This window comes from Periophthalmus magnuspinnatus, chromosome 14, assembly GCF_009829125.3.
Source record: "Periophthalmus magnuspinnatus isolate fPerMag1 chromosome 14, fPerMag1.2.pri, whole genome shotgun sequence".
Taxonomy (NCBI): domain Eukaryota; kingdom Metazoa; phylum Chordata; class Actinopteri; order Gobiiformes; family Gobiidae; genus Periophthalmus; species Periophthalmus magnuspinnatus.
Genome location: NC_047139.1, coordinates 31,388,083 through 31,410,846, shown reverse-complemented (window position 1 = coordinate 31,410,846; position 22,764 = coordinate 31,388,083). Strand labels below are relative to the sequence as shown.

The window sequence follows — 22,764 nt, the reverse complement described above, 5'->3', positions numbered from 1 at the left end:
ACATAATATTTATTTTACTATTTTGTACATTTAGAATACTTCAGAGGGATAACTCTGCTTTAGGGTTTAGCTTTAATATTATGGTTTATTGTCTATATTTACTCTACAGCACTATTCAAAATTTGTTATCTTGACAGGCCTAAACACACCTGTGATTTAATAACGCAAAATGGACAAATCTACTTTAGTTGTAATTTTATTAAAAGCATATTTTATTATTGACTATATCGGGTACTGCGTCTGTGCTGAGTTGCTCAATGGAGAGTATTATATCCTCTTTTCTCACGCAGGAGTCTGGGGTTTGATTCCCTGTGGGCTCAGACTCCAGTCATAAGGTTACCTTTGTGATGGTCCCTAGACGGGGTTTCTTCCTGTGCCACACAAAATTTACATATCACTGAAAGATTTGCCGGGTTACCTTTGAAGCGAGCGACCAGGAATATAAGGTGAGGTGCAATATGGCAGCGAAGTACCTGCACTTGTAATTCTGTATATAAATTATGATCTTATGTGGTGTTTTGACATTCATGACTTTAATTATTGTTGCCGTGTGTACACAAAATTAGATTAAACACATGTACTGGTGTTTGATTAAACCCACCAAATAACCCTCAACAAGAACCTTTTACATTGAGCAAAATAAAACATATTTTTTTAGCTTTTAGATATGAGGACTGCAACTTTGCCAACCTTTGCCAAATTTTGGTGTACCAACGCAGGTATGTCATATTTCTGGGCCCTGTATTCGAATGCGGTTACAACTGGCAATTTTGGCACCAAACCATTTCAAATCTTCCCTACCAGCAACATGCCCCAAGTTTTGTAGTTATTCTAAAGTGAAAACCCGACTGTAGACATGCCTCTGGTGGCCTTGGCTTGAACAGAGGTACTATATTGCTGTTATCTTTTTGGACCAGTGTGGTATCAGCCTCTGTCAGGTGAGACTGCCCTTAGTGGTGCTTTTCACTGCTCTACTGTGTAACAGGGGTCAAACCACATACATGTTCACCTAATGTGTAAACCTGTGTACTCTCTTGCTCATAAATCGTTACAGCTCATCCCTTTTATTTATGATAGCTTTTAACATAACTCAGCATATCTCTTTTACCTCTCTATCCCTCCTCCACATACAGTATTCATACAGAATGGACACGCATAATAAATAGGCTTACATAGCAGAAAATGTGCAGCTTAATAAGTGCAGTAATTTTATATGCAGGTTATTCACTGTGTTCTGTGCTGGGACTCTATTAAACTTCAAAATAAACTGAGGAGCAATTTATCCATGTGTGTGATGGATTATGCTCATGCTGGGTTGGCTGCGGCATCCTCACTGTTTGGGTTGTGAGTCTTCCTACATTCTTGGTCATTAGTCACATACAGCTGTTAGATTGTATTGTGCTAAACCACAGCTATAAAATACAAATTGGTAATACAAATTGGTTTTATTTATGAACAGAGATATACTAGAACAACTTAATCACTGTCATTTCTGAAAACTGGATTTTTTTTTCTTATTATGAATGGGTACATTTGCATGGCCAGTGAAAACTAGATAGTAGAGTAATCAGATAACTCAATAATTGGATTAGAATTTCGGTGTGTGTTTACGTGTACAAAAGTAATCTGATCATCAAAAACATGTGTCAGTTATTCAGTGGATGTTTAGAACATCAGCTGTTAACATTTTGTCTTTCATGTCTGTCTTTGCTGCATTCGTTTGCCTTCTCTTGCTCAATTTTCTTTGTTAAAAACTATGTGAACACTCGGAAAGAGATCAGATTACTCACCTCACATACATGACATTTCATTAATCTGATCCAGAAATCAGACCCTGATCATTTTTTGGTGTGTGTAAACAGATGCAGTGTTAGTTTTGAATAAGTTAAAGTATATTAACATGGTCTAGTTATTTCTCATTGCCTGGGAGCACCTCAAACAGTGTCCGGGTGAGTCTTGTATAACAAGACTGCATCCGGTTTAAATATGTATCTATACAACCCACTGCACTGTCAGATTTGCCGTTTTGTGTGTGGCAAAGCTATTGATGTTATCCTATGCATTGGTTTGTGTTGTTTTATACATCTCTATTATTTAGAGGATTTTGCTACAGTAACAGTGTGAAATTTCCTCTTGCATGTGGGTAAAAAAGTGGGTAAAAAAGTGCTATGGGCCTTTTTTCTACACTAGACCTCACATGAAAAGCTGGAGAACAAGTGCGGCCTGCAGGCCTGTGCGAGGCCCCGGGCTTTCCTGCTCACTGAGGCTGGGTCAGGCTCCTGCCCCCCCCCCCCCCCCCCCCCCCCCCCCCCCCGAATGGAGGCACAGAGGGGGGCACAGCATCACATAGGCTTTTGATTTGGCTTCATAAGAGCAACACTGCGAGAGAGCTGAACCCAAAGACCTTTAAGAAACAGCAGCCATATATAGACACGCTACACCCACATGCGCTCAGCAAGAAAACAAAATGTGTAGTAACAGTTTGGTGTGAAATATCTGATAAATTAATCTATGTTTTTAGGAGTCTCCTTTCCTTGAAGCGTTTCAAGAGTTGTTGTGAAAAATGATCTCCATCTGCATCATGTCTTGCCATTCTCATACCTATTAGCATAGTGTTATAAAATGTGATACCTAATTTTTTGTATTTGTCTTGGCTGTTGGTTTAAAACTGTGAAGATCTGAATGTTTTTCTAGATTGGAAAACATGCTATCTGCTTTGCTACATGTAGCAGACAGTGTTCCTGATTTGTCCCCACTCATGGCATGCAAATAAGAATACTTTGGGAAAGTAAAAAAACAACAACATTGATTTAATGATGTGGTTACATCAGTGTTAGAAAATCTGAATTGGTATAAATCTGTTTTTAGTGTCATTGTTCAATACATGACCCATAATAAGCTTTTAAATCAATTCTGTTTTGGCTGAGGACTGACCTCTGCGGTCCTTCACTGGTATGTTTGTGCACAGGACAGAAAGACACATTTAGATGATCTGACTGAGTCCTCTACAGAGACCCTCTCTCTTGTCTCTTTGCGGCTAATTGAATTAGCGGCTGGGTTAGCGCTCTGTTTATTAGGCTAATGCTGTGTTGTTTACACATGACTCAATGCTGCAATTAGGATGCCTCCATTTTGGACGTTGAACTTGTACACACAGCCCACAATGGCCTGACACTTCCCCTGTTCTCATCGGTGTCACTATGAAAGCAGTGCACATGTTTAATATTCTATTCATTTTATATATATATATATATATATATATATATATATATATATATATATATATATTTATTAATTGTTTTTTTTTGGTTTGTTTTTGGACTCGGTGCCTTTGTCCATGTCCTTTCTTATCTTTGTCACCAGTAAGTAAGTGCCAATACTGAATTAACTATTTATCAGTGGTAATATATTCATTAGCTGTTGGCTACATGTTGTGTAAAACATTTCAGCAAGGAATCAATATCATTTACTAGCCTGTCCAACTTTCAGTTTGGTTTCACAGTTAAAATTACTGTACAGTTATTCCTCCTGACTCATTCTTAATTAACTGTTTGTTATGAATTGAGTATTTGTTTATCCTTCATTGAGTCTATTTATTGTTTATTGTATTTATTATTATTATTTTATTGTAAAGTTATACCATATTTGTTGTGCTTTCTGTTGCACACTGGCCTCACATTCCCCCTGTCCCATCTCATACGTGTTTTGATGACTGTATTTCTCGTCCACTCTTGTCTGTTTGGGTCGGTTTGGCTAATCCTGCTCTGTCTCTGTCTCTTCAGAGCACCTTCAAGTTCAAGTCGGAGAGTGACATCCACCTGGCAGAGCACCACAAACAGGTCTTGTACGACGGAAAACTGGCCAACTCCATCTCCTTCACCTACAACGCCAAGGCCACGGACGCTCAGCTCTGCCTTGAGTCGTCTCCACGGGAAAACCCCTCCATATTTGTCCACTCTCCACACGCGCTCATGCTGCAGGTCAGTCTGGCCCATATGTGCATACTAGCAAGCCCACACGATAATGCTAGGATTACAATGATTTCAAATAGGGCTGCACAATATATTGTAATAGAATTGAAAGCACAATTTTAATTGGTGCAAACAACAAAATATCCATTTATGGAAAATGTTGTTAACCCTATAGTTTAGACCAGTATATGCCTGTTGTTCTGATGTCTTTTTAGCAGTTCGAATTTCAGTTCGCTCTAAAATTTCACAGCTCCTGAACATGTTTAAAATGTGCTCTTTAAACTCAATCCCATTACTTTTTTTGTTTCCAAAAGTGTGCAGAAAAATGTCTGTTGTCAGTGAGTGTGCAGTGTGAGCCTTAAATCTTTTTATAAAATACTTCTAGCACTTTACAGCACAGTAATAGCAAGTTAATTGAATTGAAATAGCATGATAATTAAAAGTGATTAATCCTAATCCTGGCCTTTACCTAATATGAAACCAAAGAAATTTTCTTGGTAATTTATTTATTATATTAATTAATTCTGGTTTTCCCAGCTACCGTGCTGCTGCTGTGTTTAGCAAATTGTGACCAAATTACAATAGAATCAAGGCACAATTTTCATTATTATTATAATTTTCTAAAATCTAATGCAAATTTATCAACAAAATTTAGACATTAAACATGGTGCTGATATTCAGAAAATCAAGGAAGTGCCACTTGGGCATGGACCTTGTATTTGAAACATATGTCCTTGAGTGGAGGACTAGTTTGCTTTAATTAGAGTGATTTCTGCACTTTTAAACACAGTTTCAAAATACACCTGCATTTTGACTTAGAACAATACTATCATTCACCAAATGAGGTGAGTATACCTGTCCCTGCATTTAAAAGCATTAGTATAATTTAGAATTTAGAACAGAAAACATCATTTAAACACCTCAGTGATTATGGTCCATTAACAGTTAAGTAGTATATATGGAGCTGAAAGTCCACAGGTGGCTTTTTGCCTAAAGCAAACATTGATTGCATTCCTGTGTGAGTTTTATGCCTCATTTACAATGATAGGTAAACTCTGTTAGCCTTAATTTTGTCCAAGCCTCATCATTTTGAGTTCATGCACATATTAAGTTATTCAGGTCCAAGCTTGTTCGCTGTGCCCTAAAATGTGCTCTGATTTACAAAGCACAACTAAAGAAAACAAAGAACAGGTATATGAACACTGATATCTTTTCAGTAACTAGGTTCTAACTAGTTTCCAATATTGAACAAAAAAATCTGATAATTTCAGACATAGATATATCTTGCTTCTTATGAAGTAAACTGTTTTCCTAAATGCTCTATGTCTGTAGAGACTGTGATACCAGCATCAATCTTACTTTTAGAAAAATATTTACCTATGTTTATGTTATTTATCAGTCCCTTTCAACTACATAACACTTGTTTGTGTGTCTGTCCACAGGATGTAAAGGCCATCGTCACCCACTCCATCCACAGTGCCATTCACTCCATCGGTGGGATCCAGGTGTTATTCCCTCTTTTTGCTCAGCTCGACTACAAACAGCTCAATGACAGTTCAGTGGACACTACTGTCTGGTATGAGGCCAATACATGAAAACAACAGAATATATTTTGTCCTAAAGATTATTTTGAACCTTCATTTACATTTTACCTTTAGTGCCACTCTGCTTGCGTTCCTGGTTGAGCTGTTGAAGAGTTCGGTGGCGATGCAGGAGCAGATGTTGGGGGGAAAGGGCTTCCTGGTGATCGGGTATCTGCTGGAGAAGGTCAGATTTAATGAGTGGCGTTTATAATTTGTTTTGAGAATTAGACTAGTCGACAAAAAGATAACATACTGAATTTACATTACATTTACAGTTTCATTGTCTGTTGCTAACTAGATATTTGTATGACATAAGGCGATATCAATGTATTTATACAACTCAAAATACACAAAGTTGCTGAAAAGGAAGTGTCTAGACAAAGTAAATTGTGTTATATATTTTCAAACTATATTGTATTTTGTTCTTGCTTGTTATAAAAGCCCTGAGTCACAGCACATTAGTTTTTGTAAGATTGGAATATTTCAAATACAAAAGGTGAATTATTTCTCCCTCCTTTTAACAGCCATAAACTTTCATCAGGTATTTTCTAAAATATTTCCCTGTCGCGCAGTCGTCCCGTGTCCACATCACCAGAGCAGTCCTGGAGCAGTTTCTGTCTTTTGCCAAATATCTGGACGGTTTGCCCCATGGAGCGCCTCTCCTCAAGCAGCTCTGTGACCACGTCCTTTTCAACGCCGCCATCTGGATCCACACTCCCGCCAAGGTTTGTCCAGCAGCCCAGCGGCGCACACAGGGAGGGGATAAATACAATGCACTGCAATTTTAGCAAAAGTTTGATGTTTTTTATGATTTTAAATAATCATAGTTCACACTTGTTCACATTAAAGGGGAGATGTCAGACCTTCATATTTTATTTCAAGAGAGTATTTCAAAAACTAGACACATTTTTGAACAGACCATTACTATCATTATGGCATTATTTATCTCTGCTTTTCAAGATTTGTTTTAGCACTTGATATTTAGGTGGTGTTGTTGCTTTTTTTCAAGCTAGTATCTGCAAACTCAAAAAACACTAAGTTGAGTGAGAGAGCGAACATGGATCAAACTGACCCCAGCACTTCTATTTCAGGGTTTTGTGCTCTACTTGGTGAGCCCAAGGTAACCTCAATTAATTTCAGTATTGATTTGTTTTCACGTCCTAATTCAAGAAAAACTCCCAAGCATCCAGTGAGTAAAAGCAGTCTATCAAGCAGAGAGCGGACATCTCTGTGGTCATTGCCCTTTTTACTAAAGCAACAATGGAATGTAGGTGGACAGGGGCACATCTGAGATTGGAGAGGACAGGACAAACAGGACACACAAACACTAAGACACAATGACATTTGGATAGACCGGGAGACAGGCTCCTTCTCTACACTCTGAACTGGATGTGGCGTTCCCTTAGGGCCAGTCAGACGCATGGTGCTATTATTTTTGGCGCTTCCTGACCCCTCCTGCCTCCTCACCTTTGACCCTGTGATGTGATTGGCTCTCACATGCAGCCATCTCAGTGCTATGCTAAAGGAGGAATAAGTAGCTCTTTATAGACATGATTAAATGGGTGATAGCTCATAGTAAAGAATGTCATTTTTTTCTTAAGTTTACTTCAAAATCATATCACTTAACTAGTGCAAACAAAGTAAGTCAACTGGCAACCCACATTAAATACTGCAGTTGTTATTTGGTACAAATAAAAAGACTGCTTGTCTTCAGGGAGACAGATATGTTTAATGCCATACTGTGGCATTAAACATATCAGTCCAGGAGTAATAACATCTCCATGGAGATGAGCAGGGATGGTGCACCTTTCGTTAAGTAGAACAAAGAACTATATACACTATACAAGGAACTAAATGCACCAAAGGTTATTGAGATTTGGGTGAATCTTACAAATGGAAAGAAATACCAGCTGTTTAGGTAATATTGATTAACCAGAAATAAGCACATTGCTTGAAAGTATCTTCTAAAAACAGTGCACATTAAACAAAATGGCTGTTCTGGACTAGCACTGACTCCTGGATGACCCCTCTCTTACAGTTAATTACAATGAAGACCGTCACAATGCGTTTTCACAACAGATAAATAATGAGATAAAATAATGAGGACAAACTGAGCACTGAGAACACTCATAAAAATGCCCTAATCCTTTAATCTCCCTTTCCCTGAACTACTGTGCTCTGTGTTATTATTGTCTACTCTGAAAATATTATCACCTTCAGAACTGGTGTGGAAAAGCCTTGGCCATATCCAGGACTTAATTAAAGAAATGCACTTCGACAAGTCACATAAAAACAATATTATTATCAACACAGAAGATGGTTCATGTTTATTACACTGTACTTCAATTGGACAGTCAATAGGACCTGTGTTACCGTTGTAGTCTAATAGACACAAGTTCAGTGTATGATTGTTTATTTTAAAATACATTCTACAGTCAAAATGTAGCTAGGTTCTTTATCTAATTTAGATCATTTATCTAATTTAATTGTATTCACCAATGAAAATCTAAACTTACACAGTGTAAAAGTAGCCCATATCTGCATAGCATAGTATTTCTTATATGTTTTGTAAAACTGATTCAGAAATCTTTGGTATATTACTTTGGTTAGTTAGTTTCTATCTATGTAAAGGTAACCCAATGGCACCTGATGACATTTTTTGAGTATCCCTCTCTCTTCCAATTCAATCTTCCAATCACTATGTAAATCACTGAACATTTGGAGTTAGATCATTAGCCATGGCTGTCCCCAAAATGAAAAAGCCAAAAACACGACTTTTCAACTCTCTTTAGTAAATGAGGTGTGATGTGGCCTGACGTTAGCACTTCACTAATTTTATCGGCTTAAACAGAAATACCTTGTTAAGAGCGGTCCATCGTGTTGCAGCCGCTGTTAACGAGCTCAGAGATTTGTGTGTCCAGTCTCGTATGTGCAAAAGAGAGAATTGTTAAGAAGATGCAAAGAGGAGTGGGGAGAGAAGTGGGGCTTGGAAAGTAGGGGAAAAAGCAAATTAACGTTGTAGAAAGGGCTGTTGAAAATGTCAGTGCTGTGTAGGAGCTGCTCAGATGAGGGCTGGCTGCTCGAGGCATAGAAACATCAAACGCAACACAAAACCATTGGTGCTAGTGCTGCGAGGGAAGCGTTCTCTCCTTCTCCCGTGGCATAAAACTGGGCTTTTGTTTAAACGTCATAAACACACAGATGATTTGTTTCTCGGAGGCCGTGCGATGTGTCTGTCGCTGTCTTGTAAATGCACTTCCTGTCAATACCAGTCCAGCTGTCTCTCTACACCTACTTATCAGCATAGTTTATTGAGACCGCCACAATCTATACCGCTATCTATTCCCACTGGCTATATGTGTGAGCTGTACTGCACAATCTATTGCCACTCTGGATATTTGTGAGAATTGTAACAGTGTACGAAAAGTCCTAAACAATCATTTCAATGCAGCATAGAGCTGCATTGAAATGACTGTCTTCTCTTGATGAAGCCCTCATGTGAAAATATATAATTATACAGGGTAAGAATAATAATGATGCAGGTCATAATATAATCATAAAAAACTGAAAAACTGAAACATTAAGTATTTAAAATTCAGTCTATACTCCAAAATATATTATATACTATATAATGTTTTTGTCACACAATTAATCATTCAGAAATTTTGGTTATTTATCTGTATTATATAGGATCCAGGGTAATTGAAAGTGATTTAAGATTGGGCGTTGTTGTGAATAATTGTAAATAAAATTGCAGTGTTTCTTCTTGTAATAATTCTAACACAAGAATTTGATTGTGTTATCCCTGCTTAAAATTTTGTGTAATGTTCCTCAAGTAACTAGGAACTTTCAGTTTGTACATACGCTCTACTTATCTTGTCAGTCACCACAATTTTAATAAATTATAGATTCATTGGAAGTGCTAGGTGCTATTTTATGATACTTTTTGCATCTACAATACTTGTTTGTGCTGCCTAAAACATCTCAAAAAAGAAGAAAGAAATCCATTATGTTTCTAAGCCAGACTGAGCTGTTGATGATTTATTTCTCACAGGAAAAATATATTCTTTTATCTCTCTGTATTGAATCCACTGTCCTCTGTCCTGCCAGGTCCAGCTGTCCCTGTACACCTACTTATCCTCGGAGTTCATTGGGACCGCCACCATCTACACGACCATCCGCAGAGTGGGCACTGTGCTGCAGCTCATGCACACGCTCAAGTACTACTACTGGGCCATCAACCCGCTGGAGTGCAGTGGCATCTCCCCCAAAGGCCTGGGTACGGCTACTCACGCATACTGTCATGTAATTACACAGCAACATCCAAAGCCCAGAGACACAGCAAGACAGCAATACATCCTCTAGATATGCTAGTGAATAGTGTCTATAGTGAAAAGAGGGGCACAAGCCATGACCTTTGATGTTTAATGCATGATAATGTAATGGTACAAGGCTCTCTGCGTCTCCAAGCACTGGGTCTGTGGAGATACATGCTTGAATATTTAGTTTCCTCGGAGATGCCGTCATATATACTATACTATACTAGTATACTATATATCAAATATATGTAACGCACTAACTCACTATGAACCTGGTGGTCATCCATATGTCTTTTTATGCAGGATTTCATAGTTTTCCCATAACTCGGTATAGATTATTAGGATTAAGTATAATGCTGGAGATATACTCTACTTATGTTATATGTTTTTGTTATCAATTGGAATTGTTTCAAAACTCTTCCCCAAGCTTTTGTTTTAAGTATATAAAAAAGTGAATTTAACAAGCAGGTAGAATATTTCTTCTATCATATATCTTCTTGCTAATTATGTGTGAGGCAATTTACTCTTGGTATTACTTATTTACTTACTTAATTCAGTCTTCAGTTTCCCTCAGATTAGTGTGGGGCAGAACGAATGCCTTCAGAAAATAATTTGTAATTGTTTTTTTTTTTTAAATTATTATTATATTTGCCAAACCCTAAACTAAAAATGAAAGAAAAGATAATAACGAAAAATAAGCACCATTTTATGTCTGTACACACTTCCAGCTTCAACAGTGAAATTGTGCACCGTGTTTTGTAGGTCTAGCCTTTGTTACCTAGCAGCCAAAATCACATTAAGCTCTCTAGGGGAGATGTATGCTGCTATGCTGCTAATTTACACTGCAGTCGGGGAAATAAAACAGGACCTTTGTCTGTCTGTACATTTACTATAATGTATTGACTACTTGAGGTTACTCTCCTCTGCACTTTTCCAGTGCTTTCTTAGGAGAGGCTAAAATAAATCTACGTTTACTGCTTTGTTCTGCTTGAAATATTAGTAGTGGTAGTATTGTTGTGTAGTTGTTGTATTTGCAGTAGCTGTAGTAGCAGTATACAGTGGCTTGCAAAAGTATTCACCCCCCTGGAACTTTTTCAAATTTTGTTAAGTCACAACCACAAATTTAATTATTTTTTAATTTGCATTTTAGGTGAATAAGTAACACAAAATGTTACATAAGTGTGAAGAAGAAAGAAAATTATACATCATTTCCAGATTATTATTATTATTTTTTTAAATGCAGCGTGCAAAAGTATTCAGTCCCCCCTAAGTCAATACTTTGTGGAACCGCCTTTTGCTGCAATTACAGCTGTAAGTCTTTTGGGGTATGTCTCCACCAGCTTTGCACACCTACAGACTGAAATCTTTGCCCATTCTTCCTGGCAAAACAGTTCAAACTTTGTCACGTTTGATGGAGACAGTTGAACTGCAGTTTTCAGATCTTGCCACAGATTCTCAATTGGATTTAGGTCCAGACTTTTGACTGGGCCATTCTAACACATGTTTTGCTTTAAACCATTCCATTGTTGCTTTAGCTTTATGTTTAGGACCATTATCCTGCTGGAAGGTGAACCTCCGCCTCAGTTTCAAGTCTTTTGTAGAGTCTTTTGTAGACTGTAACTCCATCCATCTTCCTATCAACTCTGACCAGCTTCCCTGTTCCAGCTGAAGAATAGCACCTCCACAGCATGATGCTGATACAACCCCACCACTGTGGGGATGGTGTGTTCAGAGTGGTGTGCAGCGTTAGTTTTCCTCCACATGTAGCATTTTGCTTTTAGGCCAAATAGTTCGATTTTGGTCTCATCAGACCAGAGCATCTTCTGCCACGTGTTTGCTATGTCCTCCAAATGACTTCTAGCGAACTGTAAACAAGACTTTTTAAGGATGATATTCAACAGTGGCTTTCTTCTTGCCACTCTTCCATAAAGATGAGATTTGTGTAGTGCACGACTAATAGTAGTCCTGTCAACAGACCTGAGCTGTGGATCTTTGCAGCTCTTCCAGAGTCACCATGGGCCTCCTGGTTGCATCTCTCATGAGTGCTCTTCTTGTTCATTCTGTAAGTTTTGGTGGATGGCCATGTCTGGGGAGGTTTGCAGTTGTGCTACACTCTTCCCATTTCTGGATGATGGATGGAACAGTGCTCCTTGAGATGTTCAACGCTTGGGAAATCTCTTTAGATCCAAGCCCCGCTTTTAATATCTCTACAACTTTTTCTCTGACCTGTTTGGTGTGCTTCTTTGACTTCATTTTGTGGTTTGCTCCCCAACACTCTCTTTAACAAACTTCTGTAGCCTTCACAGCACAGCTGCATTTATACTGAGACAAGATTACACACAGGTGGACTCTTTTTAGTCATTAGGTCAACATTCAATCTTTCCAAAAATCATCAGGCAACTTCTAAAAGCAATTGGTTGCATTCAGGAAAAAGGGGGCTGAATACTTTTGCATGCTGTACAAGTTTGGGTTTTTTTTATTATTATTTGGAAATCTTAATCGTAAAATATTTCCTTCCACTTCATACTTGTGTGCCATTTTGTGTTGCTCATTCACATAAAATGCTAAGAAACTGTATTTGAATTTGTGGTTCTGACGTGATAATATGTTGTAGGGAGATGAATACTTTTGCAAGCCACTGTAGTATTACTCACAATAGTAGCTGAACTAATACTATATTCTGACTTTGACATCTATTTGTGTCACCCCATGCAAATATTTTTCAATACCAAAAATCCCAGGTAAATCTAAAAGTTCTGTCCTTACTTACTTGCTTACTTAGAGCTATCCTTACTTTGCAGCAGTTTTAGTACATATACATAGATTTTTTTTCTTTTAGTTTTTAGGCCTAATAAGTCTCTTCTCTATTTTGCCAAACAAGCAAGCAAAGAGAAAACCTCTTTTTGAAGCTGTTGAAGAGAAACTGTTTTTGGAATCTTGCAAAAATGTATGTATCAGACTCTCTAAACCTCAGCTTAATAATACAGTGTCAAAGCAGACTGAGAATATTTAGCAATTGAGAAAGACCAAAACCACTCCACCCAACCATCCAATAAGGCCCTAAAAAGGTTGAAAGAGGCCTCTAACTCTAATCAGCCTGTTCCCCGGACCCATCACTAATGAGGAAGTCCGCATCCCCGGTTACCACGGCAACAGACTGGTTTGATTGACAGATCTGAGTGGAGCTTTTGGAATTTCTAATGAAGTGGCTGTCTGGGGTGGCAGGCTTCCCCCGTTCCCTTCTCTGTTTGGTGATATTGGTGTTCGACTGCTGGGATTTAGCCCCATTAAAGACGGGAGCAGCAATTAGCCCGCGACACATACTGATAGACTTTAACACTCGGAGCTATTTCTGGGGTTTATATGGCTGCCAGTTTAAGCGTTTGAATCAGCTGTAAGTGCTCATAGATTCAATTTGCATAGTAATAGAAAGACCATTTAACATAAGCTTATGGGATAAAGGAAGGTATAGTCAGTCTAATTTGACGAGACTGGATCAAAACGGTAGACACATTTTTATTGCACAGTTTGGCTCTCTGTTGCTTTTTAAAAGGCTTGATAAAATAAATGTGTTATCTTTTTTAATAACAGCTTGAGTGTGCCCTGTGCGCTGTGTACCTTTTTCCTTCAAGAGGATTTGGGAGTTTGGGCAGATGAGTCATCGTAATCAAACAGAAATGGTTTCTGAAGCTTGGTGCACCCAGTGTGATCTAACCAGGCTTTAAGCTTTGTAAAGTGTTTCCAAGAGCAATGTTTATTGCCCTATTACAGCATATGGAAATAAAGCTGATCTAGGTTACTTCATGAATACTCGAATGGGTTTGTAGATAAAATTCTAAAATAATAAATTCTCTCAGAGTACTGTAATAGTAGTAGTGTTACAAGCAGGTTTCAGCCTCCTGTTATAAACAATATTTTAAGGACTTTTTCTAGCTCAAAATATATAATATATTATTTTGTTTTTCGATTATTAATCACCATCGCAACTGACCAAATCTGACCAACAGAAATTGTCAACAATGATTTTTGGCTCAAAGTGAAGCCACATATACTGTTGCTATGTTTCTCTTCTCTGTGTTCACACCTTCCTAAATAGGTGTGATGGATGGTATGTGAGTTCCTGTGTAGCACCTGACAGACAGGTGGCAGATTACACGGGACCCCCTGGCTCATGTTTTGGCCCCCAATCGCTCAGACAAACCCTCCCTCTCCAATCTGATCCTGGGTCAGTCCTCCGTGACAATAATAAAAGAGCATAAGGCATCGTATCTCCCATCCCAGCTGCCTCCTCTGCCCTGTGCTGCAGTGTATGTGTAGTCCTGGCCAGATAGAGCTCAGAGGACATGGTTTTATTTAACATACTATAAAAGCTGTTTGCAATCGAGTGAGTCCTCCTTTGTTGCTTGCATAAAATAGGGCCAATAGAAATGCACTGACGCAGCAAAGGGAGGAGCAGAGAATGCAAGCTGGACATTGTTAACATTTATTGGATCCTGTGAAACTAACAACCCTCAAGGATGAAAGAGATAACCCAGTTCTTACTTGTAACTATTTAATTTGCAAGTATAAAATGTTTTCACTCATGTACTCACTATTACAGCTGCTCTTGCCACTAGTACTCCCACTACTTCAAGTACTCATAATGCTATAATTGCTAACATGTACTGTATGACCTACTAAACAGCCTATTCTAATAACTTCTACCTCTGTAATGGTACTGCTGCCATGTGCTAGTACTGCTGAGGCTCATTTACTGCTACTACAAGTGTGTAGTTGTGGCAAAGGAAATCACCAAACAACTCAACTTTAGAAGAAACTTTTGCAAAATTAGCAAATGGGGGATGCTTATGGGGGATGCTCCAAACGCAATTTCATTGTTCTTCTGTGACAATGACTACAAATAAATTGAATTGAATTGAATTGAATTGAAACAACAAGCTCTATTAGTAGAGGCTTTTACTGCTAAGAAAAAAAAAAAGTCCAAATGTTTTACGGCCCTGAGTAGATTCAGTTCTCAAGCTTTGCAATTAAATTCAAAGTGAATTATTTTTCAGCTTTTAATGGAATGTTCACTGTCTTTGTGTAATAGATGCTTTTACATAGAATATGTTATACTGCATCAGTAGAAATCCAAACAATGCACATGGGAATTTCGAAAATCCATGGCTTGGGCTTCATCTGGATTTACATCTAAAAATATGTTTAACCTTTAACCATCCAGTTCAGTATGGAAACTGTTCTATTTAAATATGCACATAACATTTCCGGTGAAGGGCCTTAAGGACCATTGTCTCCATGGACATAATATTGCTATGCCAGCAATATTCCAGAGTATGGCATTAAACCTATGTATCTATCTCAGTGGAAACTATTGGACTGTCATGACATCTATGGTCATAAGTCATTACTATCTTTCTAGTTTAAAGGTTCTATATTGCCCCCAAATGGAATCTCATGAGGTTTAAGCCATGCCATAATGTTGTTACATTATCAAAAACATACACAGAGCTGTATTTTGTTTCATTCACACATTTTTGAGTAACCCTTTCTTTTTAATTTGTCTTTATCTTCAAAGCTCAAAATGCTCTGTTCCACTTTGTGATGTCATGTAGTGGTAGTTTAACAGCTCCATTTACCTATTGTTCAGTAGAGATTGGCAATTCCAGTGCTGAAATCATCCAAATGATTCGAGTGAAGGTGTGGAGCACTTCCTGTATTACCAGATGATGACATCATAAGGTGGAGTGTTTTTTTGTTTGAGAAAAGAGCCAAAATATGTGAGCTTTATGTGTTAAACAGGTGTGAATGAAATGAAGCACAACTCCACGTATTTTTTTGGTAATGTAACAAAATTATAACATAGATCAGAAAGTAGCATGATATGGACCCTTTAATGCCATACTGTGGAACATTCCAGTCAAAGCAATGACATCTCAAACAGGCTCTTCAGCAGAAATGTTACATAATTGATCTTCAAGGACCTGCAATCAACTTCAATGTGATGACTTAGTTTACAACAAATCTGGAGTGAAGAGAAGCCTCAGATGAGATACTGCCTTTTTCCTCTTTTTATAGTTTTTCACCACGAGGCAGGTTGATAAATCTCCTTTTAAAGTAGAAGCATTGGATGAGAGTGGCAGTTGGATAATTGAGAATGTCCGTCACATTTTGGTAAACTGCCATGTCTTTACAGTAATGATTAAATTAGCACATCAATAAAATATCCGGCATTCACTTGCACTAACAAAGGCAGTGATTTATGGTAAAATATTGTGTTGTACTGTGTGTGTGTTTGTGTGTGCTTAAGCAAAATATAATATTTGATATGGTTCTGGCTTAGACAGCTGTTGATTATAATGTCTAATTATTGTGTAAAAATTCAATGAAGACGTGGGGAAAAATAGGTTAGCCAGTGAAAAAATTACCAGTGCTGATTTATTTATTTCATTTTCAAATATAGGTACAAATATATTCAGGTCATGTAGTAGAACTGCTCTAATCTATCTATGTACCTGTGCTATTGGAACTGTAAAATGAATATTTACCCTTATGCAATGAGTAACTGGTTGATTTGGTAGATGGAGTAACTGCTTAGAAATGGAAAGATCTTGGTTGATCCAGAAGGAATTAGGCTAAAAGCTGCACATTTATAAAAGTAGCAGGAGTAACTGTTTATTGTGAAGGTCTTGAGGGTCAGTACACTGTGCTCCTGAACTGCAGTAACTTTGTTGTATGGATAGATCAATTTGGTAGAAGTTAAACCTCTCTGAACCTCTCTTTACATATTTGACCATAATACATCTTTCTTTGTTCACCGCCTTCTTAAAAACACTGAAGCGTTTTGCCCACTCTAAAATAATTGTTTTGTGTTTGCTCAGATGGACCGCGGCCGACTCAAAAGGAGATCATCTCACTGCGGGCCTTCATGCTGCTCTTTCTCAAGCAGCTCATTTTAAAGGTACAGTGTTTTTAAAGCGGTTTTCAGCCCTGAGTTTGTGCGTCGGGAAACAGAGCGGAGAATGACTTTGCTCCTGCAGTTTTTCACGCCGAGGGGAGTGAACGGTCTAATCTCAAATGTGTGTGGAGAATCAAATTATAGATCAGTGGCTCGAGTTAAGCACAGCAGCCCCTGTGTTGGTGTGAACTCCTATTGATTTATTCATGCATTTACATGTATTTACTTATCTGTGTGTTTGTATCTCTCTTGGGTTAAGGTGCCTTATACAAGGACACGATTAACAAAGTCATTTGAGGCTAATTAGATCTAATAATATGTTCCAGTCTTGTCCACGGTACAAAACAATTGGGTTTGTCTACTTCTAATTCTCATTTTTTGCATACAACAGATGTCCTTGCATTGCTAATAGTACAATTATTATATTGTGTAAAGCATTTGTCCATTGTGTATTGGTAATAGGGTTTAGGAAAACGTGATTATGTCACAGTATAGATTATTTAGTACATTCTAAAGAAACAAACACCTAAATACTGTATTTGTTGTCAGTAGATAATAATACATAATAGTTTACAGTCATAACTAGATTTAGATTTTCACCCAAGACAATGTGTGCATTTTATAAATACAATTTAATTGTTTGTATATTATAATTGTAGTGAGACAAAATAGCATTTTGATCACCTTATATGTGTTTTTACATACTGACTGATAATAAAACATATTTTTTGTTTATATCTAGGACCGAGGAGTGAAGGAGGACGAGCTGCAGAGTATCTTGAACTACCTGTTGACGATGCATGAGGTAAGGCGGTCCACATCTTTTTAAAATGACCAAAAAGAGAAACTGTGTCTATCCATCTTCCACCGCATGACTGCCCAAACGCACATTATAATTTGTGGGCTGGAGTTATGGTCCACTTAAACAACCGCGGTGGTGGCGAGTGTGAGTCAGCCAGGATCCTGTGACAGCATGAAAAATAGCAGAACAATGGACTGAACAGAACGTACTCTTCCCAAACAATTATATCTATTCTGGCTGCGCTCAAGCCACCTGCTCCTCTGCAATCACACCATGTCCAGCAAAACATACCTCTTGGCCCCCCTTTCTCTGTCCCCCAGTACAGAGCCCACCAGTACTTAGCCCACCAGTACAGAGCCCACCCGTACAGAACCCACCCGTACAGAACCCACCCGTACAGAACCCACCCATACAGAACCTACCAGTACACAACACACCACTACAGAGCCCACCACTACAGAGCCCATCACTACAGAGCCCACCAGTACAGAGCCCACCCGTACAGAACCCACCACTACAGAGCCCACCTGTACAGACCCCACCAGTACAGAACCCACCCGTACAGAGCCCACCCGTACAGAGCCCACCCGTACAGAGCCCACCCGTACAGAACCCAACGTGTCTGTTTTTAGGACGAGAATATCCACGACGTCCTCCAGCTGCTGGTGGCTCTTATGTCCGAACACCCAGCCTCCATGATCCCTGCTTTTGACCAGAGGAATGGAATAAGGTAAACAATACTTATTATATATGCTAGTTTGTTAAAGGTGCGCTAACTTTTCAGGTGGGAGGTCTGCCATCTCCATGTTAGATGAGATATTATTGCTTTATCTGTAATGTTCCACAGTGTGGCATTAAACTTAGCTAGCTTACATTTGTTCAATTACCAGTATTTTTAATAAAAAAAATTTATTAAAAAAAAGTGTATTGTTACTTTGTGTAGAATCACCTCTCTGTGATCTGGTCACGTCATCTGTGTGTTTCCATGGTGACCCTCCACCAGAAAAGTTATATAATGCACCTTTAAAATAGATAACAATATGGACTAGTATAGTATCATGTGTGATGATTGAAAATGTAAGGAGACTTTCAACATCTGCAATGGCACTAATGCAAAACAAAACAAACCTTGCACAAAATGTTCTACAGAAAATAGATTTTATTTATTGAATTACTAAACTGTTTGAATATTCTGTCACAAATTATACATTTTTTTCAGTGGTGTTTTGAACACCATGTGTATAGTGTTACATACAAACAGAACCTCAAGCTGTGTTTTCTACTCTGAAAGCTTTAGTGCTTAAGTATTTTCAAAAACCTAACGCCACACAGAGATATGTCTTATGTTACCATGGAGACTGTTGTGTTGCCAGAGAACAAGAAGACGACATAATTTCCCCCTGTCTTCCTGTTGTGTCCTCTGAGCTGGCGGCTTTGAAGAAAATGCTGCAGTCAGCACAGACCCTGTTAGCTCTAACTTTGAGGCTTCGCTGTGACTTTGAGCATCTCACTGTCAATCCTGTGTTATTCCTGGATAGTGTCTTGTTTTGTTCCTTTTGTCCAAAATGAAAAATTAAAATTATATAAATGGGATGTGTTTTTTTTTTGTATTTTGTAGGGTGATCTGCAAACTGCTGGCTTCAAAGAGTGAGAGCATCCGAGTGCAAGCGCTCAAAGTCTTGGGATACTTCCTCAAGCATCTGGGACACAAGTCAGTAATTTTTATTTATTTTTTTATTTACTCCAGCAGATAAGTACTCTACAATCCCCCTTCAAAACAGTTATCAAAATGTATCCTTTGAATATTCTCTTTGCCTTGCCTTTGGGTGTTCATTGTCATTCTATTCAGGAAACCCTAATCCCAAGTGACTTAACATAACATTACCTTTAATCTATAGTATCTCCTGTCACAAGATGTAATACTATGCATAACATTAAGACTTTAATTAAAATACTCGTGACAGATGGGATGCCTCAGTAGCTCACACTGTAAAGCCCACACCAAACTGTTCTGATTGCCATTATGCGAAAGTGTGATTTAGGTCTGTCCTCCTCTCTATATTTATTCATATTATATTTAGGTCCAATCCCAATTTTACTCTTTAGCTATTTGCTTTAGCACTTAACCGACTCTCATAAATGCGCAAAAATGGGGATCTCAATTCCCTTAAGCAGCGAGGGGGTAGGGGCATGGCAAAGGGCTGTATTGCCCTTCAAACGGAGCAGATCCAGATATATGCTTCAACCTGAGGGATAAGAAGAGTTTTAAGAAACAATCAATGCACTGACAAAATAACTCCTCAAACGTAACTAATAAGCATTTAATGACATTTATAATGTTATAAGATTATGTTGTTCATTTGCATTTGTTCATTTTGTTCGTTGCTCCACTGTAATCTCCTGAAAGAGAAACATTTTGCATTGTCGCATATCCAGCTGCATTTGCCACAGTGCACACCCCAGTCTACCTACCTATTTTGCTTCTGTGGGGTTCACAAACATCACCAGAGCAATAGAACTAGGAAATTTACGAATTATATTTTATTTCACATTAATGGATTTTACCGCTGTCATGACTCGTGCGCCGATTCTCTGAGGTCACAGCGCCATGGTATGGGGGCTGCTTCTCCCCACTGCAGCGCCACTGTGAGTGTGGTGAGAGTCCCGGTGCAAAGGAGACACAGCAGGCCACAGACCCTCTCTCTCCACTGTTGAGGCTCAGAGAGTGGGGAAAGAGCGGGGAGAGCAGCGGTCTGAGTGAGAGGGCTTCACAAGGGGAGAGCCTCGCTTTCCCTGCTTTGTGGTCATATTGGGTGTGGTCAATAGAAGTGTGAAAAACTGTGGTCCAACACAGATGCATGGGCAGAGGAGCAGAGATGGAAAGATGCAATATGCAATAATATAACAGTTCACTGCACTGTAATTTAGCTCGTTTAACTAAATAAAAGCAGTCTACAACATTGAAACTAATCAATACAGTAGCCTAATCATTAGTGTGTGTCATTGAGCTTGCAAAACGTCATATTACTAGGTTATAATTTATAATTAGGGCTGGGTATCATTAAGAAGTTGATGATGCAATACATACCTTGATACATAAGCCACAATACGTATCTTGATACAGTGCCTCAATGCCAAATGTTCTGCATACTAGTTTCTTTCCTCTAAACAAGCCACACAAATGTAGCACTGTAACAGAATAATTTGGTACAATATACAAAAAAAACACTTTTAGCAATATATTTCGATACAGCAGCCCTCAATATTGATACTGTATCATTAAATGAAACAATACGATAGATCAATATTTAGGTATTTTTGCACACCCCTATATACGATAGGCAAAATTATTATGAATACATCATTTAACCCAAATATAGTCCCTATAATATATAGGCCTATATAATATAATAATAGACTATAATATTAAGCTCTATAATGATATTATAATGATCATAAAAGCCTAATTAGATATATTCATAAATGATAGCACACAGCTCTGAACTAGATATAAATAGAAAAATAAGCACAGACAAAATCAGGGCTGTCCCATTTCCTTGTTCTGTGGTTTCAGTCTCTCCCCTTAGCCCTCATTTCAAAGGTGTAGGGAAAGAGCTAGGGCTAAGGGGAAGGGGTATCAAAGAGAATTGTTTTGGGCCTAATTAATGATGTGGTAGATTCATATGTACAGTGCATAGAAAAAAGAATCTATCTCTGTCCACCCAATTTCTTCCACTTAATCCGGGGCTGGGTTGTGGAGGCAGTCTGAGCGAGGCGGTCTAGACTTCCCTTTCCACAAACACTTTATCCAGCTCTTTTGTGAGGATCTTGAGGTTTTCCCAGGATAAGCAAGAGACATTATTCCTCCAGCATTTCCTGGGTGTTCCAGGAAGTGCTGTTCCAGGTCCTTCCAGTGGGATGTGCCTGGAACATTGGGTAGGAACTATACAGGAAAAAGATACCTGGGCCCCATCAGCTGGCTCCTTTCGACATGGAGGAGCAGTAGCTTTATTCCAAGCTCCTCCTATGTGACTGAGCTTTTCATCCTATCTCTAAGGAGGAAACTCTTTTTGACCACTTGTATCCGTGATCTTGTCCTTTCGATCATTACCTAAAGCTCATGAACATAGGTGACTGTAAATTCAGAGTTTTGTCTTTCAACTAAGCTCCTTCTTTGCCACAACAGTGTGATACTGTGGTCACATCACTGCAGAGGCTTAACTGATCCACTTGTCAATCTCATGTTCCATCCTTCCCTCACTCATGAACAACACCCCAAGATTTTTCTCCACTTGAGGCAGTGACTCTTCACCCACCTTGAGAGGGCAAGACACCTTTTTCTGGTTGAGAACCATGACCCTGAATTTAGAGAAGATGATTTTAATCCCAGTTACTTCACACTTGGCTGCAACTGGGATGAAAATCATCTTCATCCCAGTTGCAGCCAAGTGTGAAGCAACTGGGATGAAAATCATCTTCATCCCAGTTGCTTCACACTTGGCTGCAAAAGGCCCCAGTGCCTGCTGCGGGTCCTGGTTCAATGACGCCATCAGGACAATGTCAGCAGAGTTGAGATTCATCGGTCCCCAAACCAGACTCTATCCGGCCTTTGACTGTGCCTAGAAATTCTGTCCATAAAAACAATGAAAAGTGACAAAGGGCAGCCCTGGCGGAGTCCAACATACACCAAGAACAGGTCTAACTTACTGCCGACAATGCAAACACAGCTCCTGCTTATACTCCTGGAGCACCCCCCACAGGAAAGCACATGCAAGCACCGAGTGGAGAGTATAGAGCTGATTCAGTGTTCCACAACTGGGACTAAAACCACACTGCTCCACCTGAATCCAAAGTTCGACTATCGGTCAGATTCTCCTCTCCAGTACTTTAGGATGGACCTTATTGGAGGAGTGTGATTCTCCTGTAGTTGGAACACACCACCCCAGTCTGCCAATTCAGAGGTACTGTCCCCAAACGGCACGCAATGTTACAGAGACATGTCAGCCAAGACAGCCCCACAACATCCAGAGACTTAAGATACTCAGAATGGATCTCATCCATCCCCAGAGCCTTGCCATTGAGGAGCTTGCCAACCACCTCAGTGTCTTGAGCTTCTGCCTCTGAGTCCTAAGTC

The 22,764-nt window shown here is 38.9% G+C and overlaps 1 protein-coding gene across 1 annotated transcript in view; it reads left to right on the top strand.

The window, feature by feature from the left end:
- The window catches only part of nbeaa (neurobeachin a), a 147,724-nt gene that overhangs the window by 77,955 nt on the left and 47,005 nt on the right, over nt 1–22,764 (top strand). The window contains exons 9-17 of the mRNA XM_055226474.1: nt 3,783–3,980; nt 5,414–5,547; nt 5,630–5,738; nt 6,127–6,279; nt 9,665–9,833; nt 16,752–16,831; nt 17,571–17,633; nt 18,263–18,360; nt 19,249–19,341. Coding sequence (XP_055082449.1) covers nt 3,783–3,980; nt 5,414–5,547; nt 5,630–5,738; nt 6,127–6,279; nt 9,665–9,833; nt 16,752–16,831; nt 17,571–17,633; nt 18,263–18,360; nt 19,249–19,341 — 1,097 coding nt within the window. The remainder of the gene's footprint in view (nt 1–3,782; nt 3,981–5,413; nt 5,548–5,629; nt 5,739–6,126; nt 6,280–9,664; nt 9,834–16,751; nt 16,832–17,570; nt 17,634–18,262; nt 18,361–19,248; nt 19,342–22,764) is intronic.